Source organism: Polistes fuscatus, unplaced genomic scaffold (assembly GCF_010416935.1).
Source record: "Polistes fuscatus isolate 324 unplaced genomic scaffold, CU_Pfus_HIC Scaffold1, whole genome shotgun sequence".
NCBI classification, from domain to species: Eukaryota; Metazoa; Arthropoda; class Insecta; order Hymenoptera; family Vespidae; genus Polistes; species Polistes fuscatus.
The window spans coordinates 16,713,838-16,736,095 of NW_025112997.1; the positions used below are offsets into that span (position 1 = coordinate 16,713,838).

General features: G+C 28.1%; 4 protein-coding genes across 6 annotated transcripts; 2 read left to right on the forward strand and 2 right to left on the reverse strand.

Moving 5' to 3' along the window:
* Positions 1–100: 100 nt before the first annotated feature.
* On the forward strand, positions 101–4,356 carry LOC122516930. Its single transcript, XM_043635211.1, has 2 exons — positions 101–543; positions 3,162–4,356. The coding sequence occupies exons 1-2, from the start codon at positions 190–192 to the stop codon at positions 3,753–3,755; spliced, it is 948 nt and encodes a 315-aa protein (XP_043491146.1). The 5' UTR covers positions 101–189; the 3' UTR covers positions 3,756–4,356.
* A 9,669-nt stretch (positions 4,357–14,025) lies between these two features.
* LOC122522003 (menin) lies at positions 14,026–17,340 on the reverse strand. The gene is made up of 5 exons (XM_043642816.1): positions 16,896–17,340; positions 16,214–16,794; positions 15,703–16,013; positions 15,486–15,625; positions 14,026–15,356 (listed from the first exon to the last, which is right to left on the reverse strand). Exons 2-5 carry the CDS (start codon positions 16,776–16,778, stop codon positions 14,552–14,554), a joined length of 1,821 nt encoding a protein of 606 aa, XP_043498751.1. The 5' UTR covers positions 16,779–16,794; positions 16,896–17,340; the 3' UTR covers positions 14,026–14,551.
* Positions 17,341–17,584: 244 nt separating this feature from the next.
* On the forward strand, positions 17,585–18,705 carry LOC122522083 (biogenesis of lysosome-related organelles complex 1 subunit 2). Of its 2 annotated transcripts, none has more exons than XM_043642995.1 (2): positions 17,585–17,880; positions 17,952–18,705. In XM_043642995.1, exon 2 carries the CDS (start codon positions 18,038–18,040, stop codon positions 18,611–18,613), a length of 576 nt encoding a protein of 191 aa, XP_043498930.1. In that variant the 5' UTR covers positions 17,585–17,880; positions 17,952–18,037; the 3' UTR covers positions 18,614–18,705. The 2 variants fall into 2 exon arrangements, with proteins under 2 accessions (XP_043498930.1, XP_043498853.1); XM_043642918.1 differs by having other exon boundaries at positions 17,587–17,880; positions 17,977–18,705.
* Positions 18,706–19,476: 771 nt separating this feature from the next.
* On the reverse strand, positions 19,477–22,222 carry LOC122522223 (elongin-C). Of its 2 annotated transcripts, XM_043643117.1 has the most exons (5): positions 22,115–22,222; positions 21,578–21,640; positions 21,221–21,289; positions 20,843–21,036; positions 19,477–20,750 (listed from the first exon to the last, which is right to left on the reverse strand). In XM_043643117.1, the coding sequence occupies exons 2-5, from the start codon at positions 21,608–21,610 to the stop codon at positions 20,609–20,611; spliced, it is 438 nt and encodes a 145-aa protein (XP_043499052.1). In that variant the 5' UTR covers positions 21,611–21,640; positions 22,115–22,222; the 3' UTR covers positions 19,477–20,608. The 2 variants fall into 2 exon arrangements, with proteins under 2 accessions (XP_043499052.1, XP_043499138.1); XM_043643203.1 differs by lacking the exon at positions 21,221–21,289.
* Positions 22,223–22,258: the final 36 nt, after the last annotated feature.

The following is a 22,258-nucleotide window of genomic DNA, read 5'->3' on the forward strand; positions in this document are numbered from 1 at the left end:
TTCATATATATGAAAGTTTATTAAATTTATATAAATATATATATGGATCTATCTATGTAGTATGGTTTCAGTTAGAAATTGAATTAGAATAGTGTATACAGCTACTAATCATCTTATTTAAAAAAAGACATAAATATATTTATATTCGTGTATTCAGTTGATACGAAGTGTTTAATATAAGAAATAAGCATGGATAATTTTATTTATATTCGTCGTTATAAAAAAGAAGATGAACCTTATTGCAAGGAACTAACTAAAAGTTCTCTTATGGCTTTATTGAATCCGATATACTCTAATCTTATGATTACAAGTTTTCGTTTTCAAATTCTTCTTGCATTGCTTGCTAGCCAGTTATACTGGTCTGATATTCCTTTTCCTTATTACTTGATGTATCCGCTTATTATTGCATTTGCAGTTTATATTATTCTATATCTACTATTTTGGAAAATAGTTCAAGATTTCCAAAAAGATGTATTTGATGCTACACGGTATTACAATTTTTATATTTTTTTGTTTTTGTTTTTTGTTTCGATTTATTTTGAAAGATTTGCTTATTTAATATAATTATTATTATGTTTAAATTATGCTTTAAAAAGAAATGTTTGTTTTTAAAATAGGAGTTGCTACGTAAATGGTGACAAATGTTTTTGGGTAGCTGAAGCATGTCACTATCGTTCATTTAAGTGCTTTCGACCATATTTGCATTATAGATGGTTAACCGAAACAGAATTACAAGAATCTAATATTAATAAATCCGACTATGAAAAAAAAATAGTAGGTTTTATTGGAGTGGACAAAAATGTTAGATTAAGAAATTGTGCTTTATTAAATAAATTCCTTGTTCATAATGATTATACGCGGAAAGGCATAGGAACTCAACTCATTAAAACTGTTCTTCAATTTTGCGATGAAAAAAAATATACACGCGTAAATTTGCAATTTTTCGATTTTTTGACATACGCTATAAATTTGAGTAAAAAATTGGGCTTCAAATACTACGACGCACAGCCAAAATCTTTTCTTCTAATATTAAGAAAAGTAAATATATATGAGTACTCATACCTAACAAATTTTGCTAAATCTACACTCCGTATTAAAACACAATCATAAAGTCAAACACAAACACAAACACAAATACAAACACATGAATAAAAAAGACCTTGTTTTAAGCACTAAAAATTAAAGAGAATTTACATTTTTCATTTATAAATATTTCACCCTTGTATACGAATATAAACAATATTTTTAATTAAATCTAGTAATTTGCAGTATTTTTTTGGAATTTTTTTAACTTATAATGTTAATTTCCGTGTTTTGTTATTTATACTTTTATATCATAATCAAATCAATGAATCAATGATCAATGATCAATGAATAATCAAAATTAATTTATATTTGGAAAATAAAATTATAACATATTTCAAAAATAATTATTTTCTCATAATATATTAATTGATATGTAAACACGGATTTAGTCGTCTTATTTTACCTAAGAAAACTGCATTGATAATTATTATTATGTTAAAAATGCATAGCAATAAATTTTATTATTCATAAATAGTTCTATTTAAATTTAATATACATAACGTAACAATTGTCATTTCATTTTTTTAAATTATGATATATTTAATAGTTCCTGTTACTTCTTCTGTAATATAATTGCATAATAAATTACAGTTTGTTTACTATAATCTATCTTAAATACCAAATATTCTTGTTCTGTTAGTAGGAAAACAATTGATTAGATAAATTTGAGTAAGATTAATTCAGTAATATTGTTCACTTATTAGCTAAAGAAAATTACGTTGGAAGATTCTGAAATTTATCCACCGTTTTGAGGATATTAGAAAATGAAAAACCCGAAGTATGCTATTAATAAGCCTGCTAAGGTATAAATTAATTGAATGTCAAATAATATGAAAAAGTGTATATAGTATAAATAAAGAAAAAAAACCTTATAAGCTGAATTTTATTTATTACACATTTTGACATTCAATGTTATTTCGAGGTCGTATTATGTTAAACGATCCTAGTTATTTAGAATTTACTTAGATATATATATTTTTTCTGATGATAAAATCATACGATAATGAAAATAAATGTTACTGATTTATTTTCTACGATTCCTTAAACAAGAAGCATCTTTAATGTTATTCGACGCTTAATGTCATTCTACAAAAAAAATAAAATAAAATTAATAGATATGGCACACCACTAAGTATAGCGTACAAAATAAATAACTGTTTCATAATAATTTTTGTTTAACTTAACAGATAAAAAACTTATAATTAGCATCCAAAGTGTTTAATCGTAATATTATTAGAAATCAGAAAAAGCTATTAAATTATTTATATTCAAAAAACATCAATAATTCATTCTTCTCTTGAAATAATATCGTTTTCTTCCGTTACAAGACTTTTAAAATTGAAAATGTATTTATTCTAGATATAAAGATTTTAAATATAAACAATTGATTATTTACGTATTTCGTATGACATGCCCTCTGTATATACAGATGTGTATATATACAGATATATATAGATCTATCTCTGCAGTATGGTTTCAGTTAGAAATTGAATTAGAATAATATATAGAGCTACTATCAATCTTATTTATCACAAAATTACTTTAAACAATTATATTAAAATAAAATTTGTTCGTTTAAATAAGCATTATAAATACATTTACAGTTGTGTATATAGTTGATACGAAGTGTTTAATATAAGAAATAAGCATGGAAAATCTTCTTTGTATTCGACCTTATAAACAAGAAGATGAACCTTATTGCAAAGAACTAGCTGAAAGTGCTTTTATGGTTTTATTGAATCCGTTATACACTAATTTTATAATTGCAAGAAATCGTTTTCAAATTCTTCTCGCGCTTTTTACTTGCAAGTTATATTGGTGGGGTAATCCTTTTCCTTATTTCTTAATGTGTCCGATTATAATTGCATGTGGAATCTACATTATGCTGTATCTACTATTTTGGAAAATAATTCAAGATTCCCAAAAAGAAGCATTTGATGCTGCACGGTATTACAATTTTTTTATTATTTTTTTGTTTTTGTTTTTTGTTTCGATATTTATTTTCTTTTACTTATTTAAGGAAATTATTATTTAGTTAAAATTATGCTCTAAAAAGAAATATTTGTTTTTAAAATAGGAATTACAACGTAAATGATGACAATTGTTTTTGGGTAGCTGAAGTATATCATTATCGTTTTGTAAAAAACTTTCGACCATATTTGCGTTATACATGGTTGACAGAAACAGAATTACAGAAATCTAATATTAATTTATCCGATTATAATAAGAAAATAGTAGGATTTATTGGAATGAATAAAAATGTTAGAAATAACAATTGTGCTATGTTAAATGAATTCATTGTTCATCATGATTATAGGCGGAAAGGCATAGGAACTCAACTCATTAAAACTGTTCTAAAATTTTGCGATGAAAAAAAATATACACGCGTGAACTTGCAATTTTTCGAATTTATGACAAATGCTATAAGTTTGAGTAAAAAATTAGGCTTCAAATACTACGGGACACAGTCAAAACTTATTTTTCCATTATTAGTGGAAGTAAAAATGTATGAATTCTCCTACCTAACGCAAGTTACTAAACCTACGGTTAGTGTTAAGACCAACGAACAAATGTCAACAAAAAGTGTAACACCAATACAAAAAAGCCGCCAAGTTACTAAACCTACGGTTAGTATTGAGACCAACGAAAAATGTCAACAAAAAGTGTAACACCAATACAAAAAAGCCACCAAGTTACTAGACCTACGGTTAGTATTGAGACCAACGAACAAATGTCAACAAAAAGTGTAACACCAATACAAAAAAGCCGCCAAGTTACTAGACCTACGGTTAGTGTTAAGACCAACGAACAAATGTCAATAAAAAGTGTAACACCAATACAAAAAAGGCGCTACTTAAGACATTTAAATTTTTAAACTTTATATTATTTTATAAAATACCTTAATCTTTAAGTAGTATTCTATTTAATAGTAGTTATTATTACATCTGGTGATTCACAGCATTTTTCTTGTTTATTTTTAACTTATAATGTTAGTTTTTCGTTTGTTTTCGTGTTTTGTGATTTGAATTCTATAATAATTGTATGTCGTCTTTGACTTAACTTACAAATCTTGTAATAATATATAATTTATTTACAAAAAAAAAATATTGATGTAAATTAAACTCAGTAATATATCAATACGAACTTCTTAGCCTTAGTTAGCTGAAGATGACACGCGATATTGATATTTACTAGTATATGATATTAGAATTACTTACTAAAAAATTTTATTGTTACAAGATTTTATTATTTAAATTTAATGTGTTATTATAAGTTAGCAAATAATTTAATATTATAAATTTAAATAAAAAATTTATTTTTTAAAATAATATATATATATATATATATATAAAAAAAAATAGTAATTCTCATATCTCTATCGTGTTTAAGTATATTTACATTATTAATATTCCATTTTATATATTTCTATTATTTTTTCTATTACTAAATTGATTTCGTAAGTACGCATTAGAAAAATATAACTTCAGAATCCCAAGCTTCTATTCGCACAGAATACGTTGTGTAAAGGCTTAACGAAGATGAAAATTATTTCATTTTGTCATAATAGATTTGTTTATTGACATAATTATCACCATCGGGAAGATTTCCAGAAAACCGAAAAGATAAATTTCTTAAATTTATGTGCTCGTGATTCTTAAGCGAAGATTCATTGGTAAATTCTGCTATTTTTCAGTTAAATTAATGCGTCAAAACTAAAAGAAAATTATTTTGAAGATTTAGCATAGAAAAAATAAAGAAAAACAGCCTTATAAAGTGAATTTTATTTATTTAGCATTTCAAGATTCGTATCGTATTGTGTTAAACAATCCTAGCTATTTTGAATTTACTCGACTACAATTATGCATAGGAAAAATAATGTAATTCCATTGAAAGATGTTAGTAACCTTAAACACGTTGAAAAAATTGATATTTCAAAGAATGAGATGCTTCTTTTAACTCCCACTGTATACAGTAAGAAGCCCAAATGATTCGATAACGATTATTTTCCAGATATATATTGTTTTCTACGATTCCTTTAATAAGAAACATCTTTAATGTTATTCGTCGACACTTAATGTCATTCTACAAAAAAAATTAAATTAAATTAATAGATATGGAACCACTGAAAGTAGCATACAAAAAAAATAATTGTTTCATAACAATTTTTGTTTAAATTAACGACATGAGTTCACTTATCATTAATAATCATAATCAACTTAATCGATAACTGTAACCTACACAGATACAAAATTTATAATTAGCATCCAATGTATTTAATCATATTAATGCAAATTAAATAAAATGTTATTGAATAATTTGTTTGCAAAACATGTCGTTAATTAATCCTTTACTTGAAATAATTTTGTTTCATTACGTTGTAAAATTTTCCTAATTAAAATTATTGAGAGATATAAACAATTAAAATATATAAACAATTTATTACTATCAAATATCAAAGTACGTGACTTTATTATAAATAGATATATTTATGTAGCATATGTAGTATATTTATGTATAAATAGATATATTATGTATTTATGATTTCAGTTAGAAATTGAATTAGAATAGCCTATACTGTTTAAACTTACTACTAGTGATCTTATTTAAAAAGAAAAAGTTTTATAAACAAAATTATTTAAAATTAAAAGCTTTTTATTTAAAAAAAGAAATTATAAATATATTTATATTCGTGTATTCAATTGATTCGAAGTGTTAACTATAAGAAATAAGCATGAATAATTTTCTTTATATTCGTCGATACAAACAAGAAGATGAACCTTATTGCAAAGAACTAGCTAAAAGTACTTTTATGGATTTATTGAATCCGACATACTATAATCTTACGATTTCAAGTAGTGTTTTTCAAAAATTATTTTTTTTGTTTGCTTGCAATTTATACTGGTCTGATATTTCTTTTCCCTATTACTTAATATATCCGCTTATTATTGCATTTGCCGTTTATATTATTCTATATCTACTATTTTGGAAAATAGTTCAAAATTTTCAAAAAGAAATATTTGATGCTACAAGGTATTATAATTTTAATATTTTACTTTTGTTTGTTTCGATTTATTTGAGAGATTTGCTTATTTAATAAAATTATTATTTAATTTAAATAATGTTTTAAAAAGAAATGTTTGTTTTTAAAATAGGAATTGCAACGTAAATGATGAAAAATGTTTTTGGGTAGCTGAAGCATATCACTATCGTTCATTTAAGTGCTTTCAACCATATTTGCATTATATATGGTTAACCGAAACAGAATTACAAGAATGTGATATTAATAAATACAACTATGATAAAAAAATAGTAGGTTTTATTGGAGTGGACAAAAATGTTAGATTAAGAAATTGTGCTTTGTTAAATAAATTTCTTGTTCATAATGATTATATGCAGAAAGGCATAGGAATTCAACTCATTAAAACTGTTCTTCAATTTTGCGATGAAAAGAAATATGCACGCGTAAATTTTCAATTTTTCAATTTTTTGACATATGCTATAAGTTTGAGTAAAAAATTGGGCTTTAAATACTACGAGACACAGTCGAAATTTTTTTTTCCATTAAGTGAAATCAAAATTCATGAATTCTCTTATCAAACGAATAATACTAAACCTATGCTCAATATTAATACTGAAACAGAAATAGAAACAGAAGCAACAACAGAAACAGAAATACAAGTACAACAAGACATGCAAATCGTATCGCAATTAAAAAAAAAACGCTACTCTAAGCCCTATATCTTCTGTAAGATTGAAATTTTTTGAACATATCTATTAATATTCCCATCGTATTTATGAATATAAACATATGTTTCTTATTGTATTTAGTAATTTGCAGTATCTTTATATTACTTATACTATTAAATACATATATATTTTACTTACTTTTGCAACACTTGAATTTTTCGAAAAAATTTACTTTATTTATAATATTCTATTTTATTTATTTATAATATTCTATATTAATTTAAGTAAAAACCACATTGTTTTGATAATATATAAATAGCGTAACAATTGTAATTCAATTTTTAAAAATTATATGTAATACTCTCTGTTTTTTTTTCTGTAATTAAATTTCGTAATAAATGTTACTTTGTTTACTGTAATCGATTTTAAATACCGATCACTTAGTTAATTATCTTATTGAATGGTCCGCCAGATCGTCTGATAATGAGTGTGTGTGTGTGTGTCACTTTTATCATAAAAATCCGCGATTTAAATTTTGAACATTTTATAAGATAAATTTTATAAGGACATTTAATAATTATTTTTGTAAAATCGAATTTTCATTTTATTATATGTGAAATTTTGAAATGTATTTTCCGATAAACTGTTGAGTCCAAAAATAGATCTAAAAAGAATGAAAAGGTTCTAAGAATAATTGGTATATCATTTTATTCTTCTAGCCATTAAAGATTTTGGAAAAGTTTATCATCCTTGTTAAAGGATTAGCGCAAAGTAGGTGAATTTATGAGTCAAAAATCTGCCCCCTTAAAAAGCAAATTAATTTTTCTCTGTATTTTTCCAAAAAAAGATCACTAGTACTCATTGGAAAATATCTAATTGTAAGAGTTTATTTTCGCAGGAACAAAAATGAAGAAAAATAGAAGGAAAATAATAGCCAATAAAAAGGTAAAAGTAAACAGTTATCATAGGCACAGAAGAATTAGAATAAAATAGTTTATTGTAATCCACAGAAAAAAACACGACATTTCTACCATGCCTTTTAAAACTCACTGTTCTGTCAATCAACAATAGTTGCGTTTACATTTTTCTGATTCGTCCTGTACGTGTCTATCAACACGGAATATCGAAGTGAGTAGTATAATATATCATATTAGTAATGTGTACTCTTCTCTCTTTCTTTTTTCTTTTTTTCTCTCTTTTGATATTTTTATTTTTAGATGATATTCTTACAAATAACAATTATTGATTTATATCAATGATCGTACAATCGTCGATAGAAAGAAAGAGAAAGAAAAGAAAATGAGAGAAAGATAGATAAAGAGAGACAGAAAGAGAGAGAGAGAGAGAGAGAGAAAGAGAGAGAGAGAGAGAGAGAAAGTGGAGAAAAGTCATTCTTGTGAAATATTTCGATTCGATGACGTTTCATTTATCCCCGCGTTATTGTTATTATCTTTTTTCTTATCTCTTCTCCTCGGTTTTGAAAATATAGAAGATATATGTTGCAATTCTCGACAAGTCAAATATAAAAATGTTTTTGAGAATTATTTATGTCTAATGTGATTAGTGAGTACGCAAAATACTGTTTCCAATATTAATACCAAATTCGATATTTATTCGTAACGCTTTGAACGTTGTTGTTCTTTTCAACTAATATATATATATTTATATATATATATCTGTATAATTATTTTTTATTTTTTTTCTTAAACTTACAAATTTCAATATTTTTCTTTCGAATCAATATCTCGCACACCCTCTTTTTTTTCGTTTATTCTTCATACTTTAAGTATCGCTAATATATTTGATACATTTCAAATAAATCTGTTCGAAGGCATTAACAGAATCATTTACTATCTCCTTTTTCTTTTTAAGTACATGCGAAATCGTTTGAATAGGTGTATGTGTGTGCGTATGTCTGTTACGTATTTTTTTTCTGCTTTTTTTTTTTTTTATATATATCTATATGCGTTGCCAAGTTATGGTCAGATCATACGTATAGTTGTGTTATGGACTTAATTTTACTACAATAGCATTTTTTTAAATACATAAATATATACATACATACATACATACATATATATATGTATATATATATCTTGTTAATACATTTCCGTGGAAGTGGACGATAATCTTTTATCGATTATTAAATGTCTACGTTGAGAGAGATAATAATCGTCGACAGCGAATATCTCTTGGAACTGGGATATATTTTTTTTTTTTCATTCCTTTATATATATATATAGATATATATATATATATTTAATTTTCGGAGCAAAAATATTCGTAGGCTCTGTCGACGTCGGAATAGCATAACATTTCTTTTTCATTTACAATTCGATAAGAGCTGACTGAGAGTTATAATTAAATAAGAAAAAATATAGTATAAAATAGCTAAGAAAAACATAACGAGATACGATTTCTTATGTAGGAAGCCTTAGAGATAACTATCTTTCTTCTTATTTTGTTCTCTATTTATTTAATCATATGCATAAATCTATCCAAGTCCTCGAGATCACGCACATTGCATAATACCAAATCGCTCATTGTCGACTGATCGAGCACGATGATCCAAAATAACAATGATAGATGGATCAGCTCGATATATTAATTTAACCCTCTATAACTAATAAGAATGCAAATTATTTTTAAGAGCACCGTTGGCAAACTATTTATATATTCTATATATATATAAAATTATCGATGTGTCTCAATTTTAATAATTGTATGTTTCATTGCTACGGAAATGTTTCGTTGCATTTTCGTCTGTTACAAAAAACTTACTATAAAAAATAAAATCTCAGTGAAATAAAAGGGGGGAAAGAAAAAAAAGAACTATTATAATATAATACAGACGTATGATAATCATAGTGCGTTATAGAGGGTTAAATAAATCTTAATACTCTTGTGCGCTAACAAAAATAATATAGCGGAGGTGTTGGAATAGTTTGCAGAACGAAAAAAACGAAAGACTATTTTGCTGAGAAAATTTCGTACGATACGTATATGTATGTATGTACAATTAACAACAATTACAGACGCATTCGAAGTATACAATCGTTTTGTTATGGCACTACCATGATAGGTAAAATTTCATTTATGATAGCGGATATTTATTTATTTTTATTAATATTATTATCATTTTTTTCTTCCTACGGAGGATGGATGGAGAACAATTATTTTTCGGACTTGTGTGTGTGTGTGTATATCTTTTTAATTATTGAATTATTTTTTTTAGCGCACATGGCAAAACCTACTCTTACGAACTATGACTCGAAGTCATGATAAAACTTAAAGGCAAGATAGCATCGTGAGTGTATATTGTTTAAACAATACAGGATATAAAGATGGATAAAGATTAGAAAAAGGTTTACATTAGAAAATGGTTTCTCTTGTTCATCGTAATAACATTGCAATACATACGGAATAAGATAGTAAATTGATACGTGAAGAATATAGAGAGGAGAGGGAGAAGGAGAGGAGTAGGAGAAAAAAAATAGATATTAAACTAGTGTGTTTTTTACAGTGTAGTGTATGTAAATAACGTGTTTCTTTTTCTTTTTTTTTTGCGTGTGTTAGTAATTATTTTGTTTTCCTTAATTTCAAATAACACATTTTCGAAAGGCTTTGTTAATATTTTCTCCGAACGAAAATCGAAAATCAAAAAGCACTACAGGAAAATGAATTATTTGTCCGTGAATATTTTTTCTTTTCTCTTTTCTTTTGAGAGAGCGAAAAGACGATGATCGGAGATATCTTTTTTCTTCTTCTCTTCTTTCTTTTTCTATTTTATCATATTCATTAATAATCCATCCTTCGTGCGCGTATTACCAAGAACACTCTTCCTTCTTATCCTTCCTTTCCTCGAGTTTTGCCAGCGAATAATATTAATTCATCTGTAATCGAAATTCTCGATAATATACATATAATAGTTTTACAAACATTTACGAATCGTGTTACGAACTTTTCTTAAGAATTAATTTATCAATAAATAATAATCATATAATCATCATAATCATCATTACCACCACCGTCATCATAATCATCATCATCATCACCATCATCATTACTATCATCATAATCATCATCACCATTATCATCATCATCATAATCATCACCATCATAATCATCATTTTCATCATCATAATCGTAATCATCATTATCGGTATAATAATTTATCATAATCATCATTATCATTCAGCACTGATTCGCGCATCATGAGCGATTTTTTCTTTTTGTTCTTTTTCAAATTTTCTTTACTTTTGTATTTTATTTTATTTTTTTTTTTAACGCACAACTCCATTCTACGTAGATCAATAAGAAAATGTCGCGCAATAATCATCTGACTCTACGTTCAAATATTACCAATAATAAGTTGAGAAGAGGACAAATCCGCGCCCCCGCTAATATAAAAATACTGTTCTGTTGCACCATAATTCTTCTCTTACTATTCCTATAATTATGCATAATAATCCCTGTAGTCTTCTTTAAAAATCGCTCTTTTTATATAATCAAAATAAAAGTGAAAATGAAAACGAAAATAAAAATAAAAATAAAAACAAAAAATATACTAGAGATACGCATACCGCGTCATTAATAAATGGCGCAGAAAAGAAGATTTACAATTCGTTTATCATAATTTTTCTTAATTTTATACTTTTTTATACCTTCATTTATTATTATTTTCCCTATTCTTTTCTTTTTTTTCTTTCGACGAAACAAGTTATACGATTAAACGAAAAATATTTTATATTATTTATATCAAAAAATATAATTCATTGATGGTTTAGATAAAACGAACAATATTTCTTCTCTTCTTTTTCTTTTTTTTTGTTTTTCTCAATTACTGATAAATAGGGAAATGAAAAAATCGAACTTGCGTCTGCCAAGTAAATCATATATACATATACATATATAAAAAACGATGATAAGAAGAAATTGAAAGAAAACAAGCGATCAACTCTCTCGTAAATGTATAACATACATATAAATATATATATATATATATACATATACGAGCGTGCGATGACTATACGCATGTATTCTTTTTTAAACTCGTGTAACGCGCACGTTACTTCCATTGTGATTTTTTTTTTCCTTTTAATTTTTCTTTCTTTTTTTCTTCTTTTTCTTTTTTATATGTTAACTTTCGATAAACGCTAGGAGAAATATGCATCGATACAGTGTCAGAGAAAAAACATGCCGTTGATTCTGACGTGCGTCGCCTGCTAAAAGGGGTACGATCCTAACTTATGCACCGAGAACGATAAATATATACATATATACGTATACATATTATTTTTCATTTGGAGAATAAAAGAAAAAAAACTAAAGAAAGATATAAAGAAAAATGTGTATATATATATGTATATGTATATATACATACACCCAAAAAGGTTGATTTTAGCTGCGGCAAGCACGGCAGACGATCGACGGCCGACATAATTGATATCACGTCGAATATCGATATCTCACGTTTCCGCAATAATTACATTATTACTGTAATCATTTCTAATTTTTTTTTTATTATTATTATTATTAGCTTGTTTACTGTTGTTATTATTTATTCATTTATTTATTTTTTTCTTATTTCATTTTAATAATTCAGCACGACAAAGAGAATTTTCCTTTTTTTCTTCACGAAAGTGAAAGAACAAATTCTGCAATTGTCAGGCTGCCTGTTAGTTATTACGATTATTAATTGTATAATTATATATATATATATTCATATTTATATATATATATTTATATAGTATATATTCAGCATCACAGTAAGATAGCGCCTTTCATTATTTAAGTGATCGTCGATCTGCTCGGACCATTTATATTCATCCTGTCAACAACGTACTCTACAACAACCCGTCTAAACATTGTCAAATAATTCTTTAGTCATATTTCTGCTTTTTCTTTTACTTCTTTTTTTTACCTTTCTTTCTTCATTTTCGTTTTCTTAACATCAAAGTCGATGCGATTATTTATTACGTACTTGGATATACGCAATATCCATCAAGATTCGAGGTAATTAGGATAGGAGAAACTAATAATATAGTACTGTTAGGAAGGTACTGTGTTCGATAAAATGATTCAGGTCATGCCACTATGACCATAATATTGCGCGTTAAAAATAGAAATAAAAATTAAAAAATAAAAAATACAAAATAAACAAAAAATAAACAAAGAAACGTGTGACGTTAGCACTACGGAAAAGTCAATAATGTCACAATAGATATAAAAACAAAGAAAACCAATAATAAAAATAATAATAATAATAATAATAATAATAATATTATCAATAATAAAAAATAAAAAAAGATTTAAAATAAAATTTGTTAAATTAATAATAAAAATCGTCAGCTGCTATAAGCTGCCGGAAAATATATTAATTTGACTTGCGACGATGAGCGCGTGTATATGTATATATATATACATATATGAAATTTATAAAACACGACGAAGAGTGAAGATTTTAAGAATAAAAATTATCATCATTCATCGTTGGAAATTTTGTCGCAAGTATTTAAAATTTCTCCATAATTAAAACATATTTCGAATATACGAATAATCGAATATAGATCAAACCGTAGATATAGCGCACCGTATCTATGTTCGTCCTACCCTATCGAAAAATAGCCAAACGGAGTACTACAAATAGGTACTTATAATTACTTCTGAAAATAAATAGTTATAAAAATAAGCGAGCATTTTATGCTTAAAATACCTTAGGTAAAACTTAATTAGTTTGCACCACGTACAGAGTGGAATGTGTGGTTTCTCTTACTAGACCATAGAAGCGTAATTCTAACAAAAGTTTCAACTACTATTTAAAAAACATTAACGACAACTTGTCAATTGTAATCATTCATAGTGCAATAGCTTCAATAGAAAAAACGTGAATCAATAAATAAGAGTGCAACAAGAAAGTTAGACATATAAGAAACGACGAATACCGAATATCGATCGATTCGCGCATCGATAAATCATAATGTCGTTAATAGAATAAATAATCGTACTGAAGGAAAAAATCTGAATGTCCTATAATAATAGGATTAGGTACGATATTCGATTAATTCTTTTTTTTTCTTCTTTTCTTCACCGTGCAATAAGGAAAGATTTCTATTTCTTATTTTTCTTTTCTTTTTGTTTTGTTCTTTTTACTTTTACTTTTTTCTTTTTTTTTTCTAACACCGTGGAAGAATGAAAGGATACACGCGTCTAAGGCGTGTAAAATACCTTCGTTTTTATATCTTTTTTTTCTTTTCTTTTCACGAAGACTCAAATACTCAAGTACCCGCGATTATTGGTATTTAACTTAAATAAAAAGGGTGGGATGGGGGGAGAACTTTTTTGTACTTTTCTATAAATTTTGTTCATATCTACTATACCTATCTCTAAAACGACAAAGTTCCCATCGTCTCGAAGTTTAAATGAGAGAATGTTCAAAATCCAACCGCAGAGAAATCATTACGATTTTTCTCTTTCGAGAAACTACTCAAGATCTTCGAGGAAGGGTTTTCAACTTCGAGAATTCATTAAAAAAAAAAAAAAACAAAAAAAAAATAAAAGGAAACTATTAGGGCGAAGACTTTTTCCTTCTAATTTCTGTTTCTTCTTTTTTTTCTTTCTTTCATTCATTTCGCCGGCAAGTATAGACCACCGTTATGTATTTTTAATCACGTTTCCTCCCGTTATTCTTTGTCGTTCGTAAAAGACGAAATATAGAACAGGGTTAACGCGTTGTTCAATACTTAACCAAACCAAAACGGTGGTCAAAGATCTTATACTAGTCCCGTCGCGTCCTTTTGGGACGCTGGTTGACTCCTACCTCGTCGCTACCGCGTGACTTCTTACCTATTTGTACCTGACTTTGTGCGGTTAATTGCAACGAAATAGCATGCGTGTTTAATTTCTCAGCTAACAGGAGATCCTTGAGGCCCTTCATTTTCTGACTGTACAACGTTATTCTTGGCCTCTCGTTTTCCGAATCTACCTCCTCTTCGGGATCTAGACTTTCCTGAGATGTTGATGGTGCTGGCGGTAAGGCGTCTTCAGGAGGTGCGACGAAAGGTTCGCCACCACCTTGCAGTAAATAATCTCTATTAAGGATTTTTTCACTGCAAGCAGCTGTTAACGCTTGAATACTGGGATGCATCGGTGCTGGATTGGCCGGTACCTTAGACTCTAAACTTTTGATTAAATCGCGTGCAGCACTACCCCTCTCCTTTGTTTTACAATAATTATTATTATTATTGTTAAGAGTCTCATCGGGACTGGTTTCTCTCTTTTGCATCTTCTCTTCCTCTTGCTTTGTTTCCATATCGTAACACTCAATGACAACCTGAGCACGAATCGAAGCATCGAATTTAGAAATTGTATTCACTAATGGTCGTGCCCAACCTATGTGCAGAACAGGAGTATTTGCCCCTTCCTCCCATTGACAAATACCGTCGTAAAATCTTAGAAGGTAGACGAAACATCGTGGCTGTCGTAACAGTCGCTCGTCGGCCCTTACCGTGTGAGGTATTAATTCGTTGGCGATTTCCAATAATTCCTTATATATTTCTCCGTCGTCCCGCGAATAGTCGTATCTGTCGCACATTAATTAACATTAAAAAAGTGTCGAGAGAACAATAAACTATTTTAAATGTAATCTATATATATATCTGTATGTATGTATGTACATATTCCTGAAGGAAACCATCCAAATAAAAACTTACTTTCTCAATACGTCTGCAGCATCAGACCAAGACGCTAGAGCATTAGCATGTGATCCATGTCTATAGAGATATCCACCTTGATAAGTATATGGATAAACGTGTGCATTACCATAATATTTTCTGGCACATCTTACGGCTTCCTAAAATAGTGAAATTCGATGATATTTCCTCTTACATGGTCTATTAAAAAATTTGTTAGGAGAAATTTGAAACCAACCTGAAATAAATCTATTGCTGGAGGTCTTCCTGGCGTTGGTGCTGCTTCTTCTAAATCACCCAAATTGCCAAGCGCCATAGGATATTTTGCAAGATGACCCAAATCATACAGTAACCATAATAATTCTTGTTGGAGCAATGCTACTTCTGCTGCATCAGCTGTCGCACTTAGACTAGGATTTATAGCAGATACTATTGTGGCAACTTCCATAGCACGAGAACATACAACTGCCTGACCATTTACATACAACCACGATCGAGAAGCTACACCAGGTTCAACGGGTTGCCCACGTTTATCCTCGTTTCCCTTCCCTAATATTGAAAGTAGCATGCTTGATCAATTGGATGTGGGCATTCTTAGAATAATTTGCAGCACACACATTAAACCAATTGATCTATTTCTATTATTCAGTTCTTTGAACTGAGCTCAGACATCATTTAAATGAAATACTATTATGACAGGACAATAAATCTTTCTACGAAAATAAAATTATAATACAAATAAAACATACCGTGCCATGTAACCTCTGCAGTTTCAGAACCATGCTCTCCATATACAACCCATGCATGGTCCTCTGACATGGCAAGATGAACATCTTTAAATCCTAACACCTGACATCCAGCGACTACTGCATAAGCCACTCCAAAACAATCTAATTTGTTAGCAGTAAGATAACTGTAAAGACTCTGTAAATGAGCTCGATCCTTGTAGTAGCTTCTCGTTAAGGAGTTCCATATAACGTCCGAGACTTTCTTGATAAGCTCTCTCGTAGCATATTTGGTGTCGTAAACTGTTAAATCGACAGCTCCTTTGATAACAGCATGAAACTTTGTATATAACGCTTCAGCTATATGATACTCGACGGCCGGCAATTTAGGCTCGTCGTAAACAGTGTTCTCCTGCGACGTAAATGTCCGGTTACAGGTTAGGGAATTCTCAACAGCACCGACGAGGATTGAAAGTAGCGCGAGGTCTGGCTCAGAGCTATTTTCCAGCTGATTTTGGAAGATCTGGACGATCGAGGATATGCTTTGGATCGGGAAGAGTGCTTTATCCTCTTCTCGAAAACCCGCCATGTCGCAACTGGCAGGCCTGTAGAGATACGGAATCGTATATGTATAAAGCTTTAAAGTACGAGTGTCATCTCTATTTAAATGATTTTTTGACAGAAACTATCATTGAATTCAACCTACCTTCTGACCCTTTTCACCGTCGACCAACGGCACACGCTAATCGCCTTTGAATTTCCCCTTGTACTCCGAAAATGTTCACATTTCCGCACAAGAAAAACCGCAACACTATATTCCAGCGGCGCGCCGCCACTAGGAGTGTTTCCACTGTTTCTTCAAGAAAGCAACCTTCAGTCCTGTTTTCTTGTGTCAGGACTACGCGTATCAACCTTTATGTATTTTTCCTCCAAACATTCCAAAAATATTTTTCAAATAAAATACCTATGTAACTTTCCATATTATCTATTGGTCTTTCATTATCGTTCTTACTAAAACGAAATAAAATATTACAGAAGCCCGACCAATCAGAATTAAATTTTAAAATGTCATTTTAATTACTTCGATTTGATTGGATATTTTAAGTAAATGGCAGATTTGCAATTATTCAGAAAAAGATCGAGAATTTTCTTCTAATGTTATACGTGGCATTCACATTTTCAGGATATATTACAAATATTTAAGATCCTTTTCAACAAATTTCGAATTAAATTGCTCTAGAGTAAACCGAAATATATGTATACATATATATATATATTACAAATCAATACGCATCGACATTTTTTGCTCGATGCATATATTGCTATTCATGTTAATTAGAGTGAAACAACTTATATTACTTAAAAATAAGAATTAATTTAGAGAATTTTCATTGTTTGATAAAGTTACACTCTGTTATTATTCTTTATTTTTAAATAATATTGCAAATTTTTAATAAAAATAATAACTAGTTAACAATAGTTGATTTTATCGTCAACTATAAATTGAGTTGTTTTTCAGAAATATTCGCGTAGTTAACCCGATGTAAATACAACAAAAAATACAAAAGTACGATAAATCGACTGTAATAAATAGTAATTGTTATACAGCATTAGCTTGACGTATAAATTACGTCAGATTGTAATGTACGAGTACAGATAAATGTTTCTCTCGAAGATGTGACACAATTGAGGTTAGGAAAAGAATTAATATCGAAGTGTCTATTTAATTTTGACATTAAAAAATATTTTTCACTTTTGTTAGAACAAAATATTCATTGAAATTACAGTTGGCTGTTAATTTAACAAGTTTCATTCCAAGTGATACGAAATAAAAACAAAATAATCAAAATGACAACAATAAATAAACCGTCAAAAGAAATGACACAATCTGTGTGTGCACAGATGGAAAGCTCAATGACAGATGGAAATTCTAGATGTGAATCGCCGAAACGTGGTACAACACTTTCAACTAGTACCAGTAGTTTTGAGGCTCTTGATCCTCATGATCCAAATTTAAGTCGTTTAGCTAATACAATGTTTCAAAAAACTGGTGAGTATTTGCAAGAAGAACTCACCGCTACTCATGCTGATTATCGTTTACTGGAACGGCTAAATAAAGAAACTATTGCTAAGTATACAGAATTAAAGACAATATCGTCAAACGTTTCAATATCATTGGATTCTTTAAATGAAAAATATAAAAATTTACGGCCTATATTGGAGAATATTGATCAAATTGATGACAGTGTCAATAAATTAGAGCAAGCAGCTTATAAGCTAGAATCGTATTCTAAACGATTAGAAGCAAAGTTTAAAGATCTAGAAAAAGATTTAAAAAAGAATGAAAATCTTCACGTTCGTAAACAATGTATAGATAATGTGACGAAAGGTAACGTTACAACTGGAAATAAGTCCACTTTATAATCTGATATTAATTACTGCATAACATAAGATATTTAAAATTTGTTACAAACATTAATATATAGTCTTGAATATAGCTGAATAATAGTTGTTAATTTTGAAGTTACTTATTTTAATCGAGATTAACACGTTGACTGCCGGCACTTTTACGTGATTTTTCTACCACGTCTATACTTTTTTTCTATTATGGGATGCATATTTTGTTGAAATCTTTTTACAACTGATAAACGGCGTTGTATTATTGTGTTTTATCTATTTTTTACGATGAGGTCATCGGTGACCGTCGAGGCGCTATAGACCATTTTGTAATTATTTATTCCTTCTAAATACCGATAAGATTGAGAAATTTATATAGCAACGAATAATTCCTGACCGTGAAGATTGATTCTATTTGCAGAGGACATATACAAAGATCAAAGGAACCAAGTTTCACGAAAGATATATTATATTTACTTAGTTTATAATAGTCATAAACCCCTTCCAAGAACCTCCAACGGATTTTTTGATATTTTCTTAAAATTTTTCTACTTTATATTTTCTTTAAAATTTTATTTTTGTTTGCAAGAATCTAAAAATGGATAGTTTTCAATAAGTACTTGTGTTGTAAATTCAATTGTGTTATAGAAACAAGTAACTCCTAATTAATTTTCCTTATAATAAAAAAATTATTTTTGCATGCACTGTATGTCATAGTTTCTTCAAACCCTTATAAAAACAATGGTATTATTTAAAAATTTATCACAATCGATATTTACTCTAATTATGTATTTTCACGGCAGTTAACGTGTTAACAGAGTATATTTGTGCTTGCATTTACCTAAAAAAAAATTAATAATAAATAAAGTTAACAAATAATTACAAAAAAATTAGATTGTAAAATTATAGTACCCAGTTTAATTATATGAATCATGATCATTGGTGTTCACATTTCTATACAAATAAAAGATGTTAAAATGTCAGAAAGTGAAAATTTAGTATCTCTATAGTTCTATGCTTTAACACATATGTTTTTACACAATTATTATGAAGTACTTATAAATAATTATGCACCAACGTTAACATACTATTTTAATGCACTTAGCTGTTTCATTTATCTTAGATTTTCGTATATTTTTTGTATATAGATTTCAAAAACAATATTTGATTTTCTATTAGACAAAATATGATTCAACACATTTGAATATAATAGCTAACTTATTTTCTATAAAAATCATTTTTTAACTTAATAATCTATAATTTCGCCATTGTCATTTAAAAACAAAGTAAGATAAACTTTCTGATAAAACTGTAGGATTCTTATCGCTGTTTAATATACTTTAGTCCAAGAATAAATAATTTACTTCTATTTAACAAAAAATATAATTTGTTACTATACAGAATGTAATAAATGATGAGAATTCTGTCATTTGAGAATCTGCCTAATTATCTTTATCTCTATCTCTATTTCTTTCTCCCCCTCTCTTTCTTTGATCCGCAATAAAAATTACAAACCATGCAAATTATTTGATCCATCGTATTTTTTTGCCGCAATATATCGTTATTTACAGACAATATTTTTCTGTTGTATTGCATGTTTAAATACATTCTGCTATTTCAATATTTATATCACTAAATGTTAAAACATTTCTGGTTGTCTTCAAATAATATGTTAGACAAAAAAAAAACAGATATATTTTTTTCTACCATAAAACCCTAATTCTAACAAAATGAAACAGAATATTGATATAAAATTACATAATAAATTACATATAATTATTGATCATTGATAAATAGATAATTTTCGATGCAGCTTGTGTCTTTTCCGTAGAGGTAAATCATATTATTATCAACCAAAAATGTTTATGTCTCCTGAGTGTTAGACTTTATCATTAGTGTTATTATTTAGGTGTTAAATGTTTTTCAGAAAAAAGTTATAATTACTTTAATGATAAATAATAGTAATAGAAAAAACGATATTTGCCATTTGAAAATAAAGCACTGCAAGATTTAGTATTATATTTAACAATCTAAAAAATTTCCAGCCATTAATAGTTCTAGCGCAATTTCTGGTGCAATTGGAAATTCTGGAATTTCTGTGCTACTGTTCGTATAACGAACTTTGTAAGTAAAATACATACAGACTTTTTGAAGTACGTGAGATCTATAAGAAAAACATATTAATAAAATATAAATATTAAAAAATTAAAAAATATATTTGCGTAATCGACTTTGTAGAAAACTTATTAAACTTACGGAATTTCACGAAAATTAACTTCATTGGCTTCATTCTCTGCAAATTGACCAGGGCCACTAAGCATAGCTTTGATTGTTCCACTTGTTAATGCATGTTCTCGTTTCACAATAAACTCATGACCATCGCTGCTAACCAATTTTACATACATTGCATTTGGTCCTTCGCAGCCACCATAAACAGGGCCGCTTTCTTGCTAAAAGTTTATGTTTGACTTCATATAATTTTGCATTTGTATCCGTATGAAGTTTTTACAAGTTACAATTGCACTACTATACATTTTTATATCATACAAACTGGAGTTAATACAGTGGCAAACATAGGATAAGTCATGAAAGGTAGGCTTTTAAGTAGCAAGTTTAATTTGCAGAGATAGGTACCGCATGCAGGTCAACAGATGATTTGCCCTCTTCTTCCTCAGCTTTATCGACAATTTCTTCCTCATCGGGCTTAATTCAAAGGAAAAGTTGTATTAATTAAGAGCTTTCATTTACCAGTGTTTTCCAGTGTTCCAAATAGACGAATTAATGATATCTCAACCTCTTCCCCCATAGCAGCCCCAGATACACATTTGTATGTGTAGATGTACATAGTATATACATATATACATATATACACATACATACGTGTTTATATATTAATGCACATATAAATATACACTTTATATTCACATATTTTTTACAATTGTATTATCATGCATGATTATAAACATGCTAAATATTTAAACTATGGCATACCTTATCAGATTGCATATTTACATCGTTTGACATTGTTATTTCTTTATTGGATAAATAATTTTCCTAAAAATAACAAAACACCAGTTAGAAGGAAGAAAAATAATCTACATAATGTATAAAAAGAAGTTTTATTGTTGAAATAAATACGATCTTTCGTACGCAATTGAATACAATTTATTACTACCTACGTCTATATCTAAATCATATATAATTTATACATGTATAATAATATAGAAAACATTCGTTACTCATCATTTTTCATTAGAAAGGTTATGATCCTCTTATCATAATACATTACTGTTAGAAATATATAATAATAATCGAAATAATCGTGTCAGTCGACAAATTATCGAATAATTCAATATAAATTGTTAAAAAAAGTCATTGAAATAATACATACTTGAGTTGTTAAACATGATTTATCTTGATAAAACATACTCGGATAAATCACGTATATCACGATATACTAGTCGATATTTTGATAAAAATGTTATTGGGAATAATTAATCCTTGGATAAATATTAAATAAATACGTACCGTAATAAAAACACAATTTGATAAAATTCAGACTTTTCGATCACAGCACAGTTCGTTGATAAGAGCAACGGGAAGGCAATAATATGGCCACCAACTACTTAATCTCTTCAATAAATCACACCATAAAAAACATCATATAGAGTT

Excerpts from the sequence above, each read along its gene's own strand:
- LOC122522003 (XM_043642816.1), bottom strand. The coding sequence starts at position 16,778 with ATGGCGGGTTTTCGAGAAGAGGATAAAGCACTCTTCCCGATCCAAAGC. Across the intron at positions 16,014-16,213 it reads TGCAGAGGTTACATGGCACG|GGAAGGGAAACGAGGATAAA; the intron begins GTATGTTTTATT and ends TTTCAATATTAG. Across the intron at positions 15,357-15,485 it reads GCTGCAGACGTATTGAGAAA|ATACGACTATTCGCGGGACG; the intron begins GTAAGTTTTTAT and ends AATGTGCGACAG.
- LOC122522223 (XM_043643117.1), bottom strand. The coding sequence starts at position 21,610 with ATGTCAAACGATGTAAATATGCAATCTGATAAG. Across the intron at positions 21,037-21,220 it reads CATCTGTTGACCTGCATGCG|CAAGAAAGCGGCCCTGTTTA; the intron begins GTACCTATCTCT and ends ATAAACTTTTAG. Across the intron at positions 20,751-20,842 it reads GTTAATTTTCGTGAAATTCC|ATCTCACGTACTTCAAAAAG; the intron begins GTAAGTTTAATA and ends TTTTTCTTATAG.
- LOC122522083 (XM_043642995.1), top strand. The coding sequence starts at position 18,038 with ATGACAACAATAAATAAACCGTCAAAAGAAATGACACAATCTGTGTGT.
- LOC122516930 (XM_043635211.1), top strand. The coding sequence starts at position 190 with ATGGATAATTTTATTTATATTCGTCGTTATAAAAAAGAAGATGAACCT. Across the intron at positions 544-3,161 it reads TTGTTTCGATTTATTTTGAA|AGGAATTACAACGTAAATGA; the intron begins AGATTTGCTTAT and ends TGTTTTTAAAAT.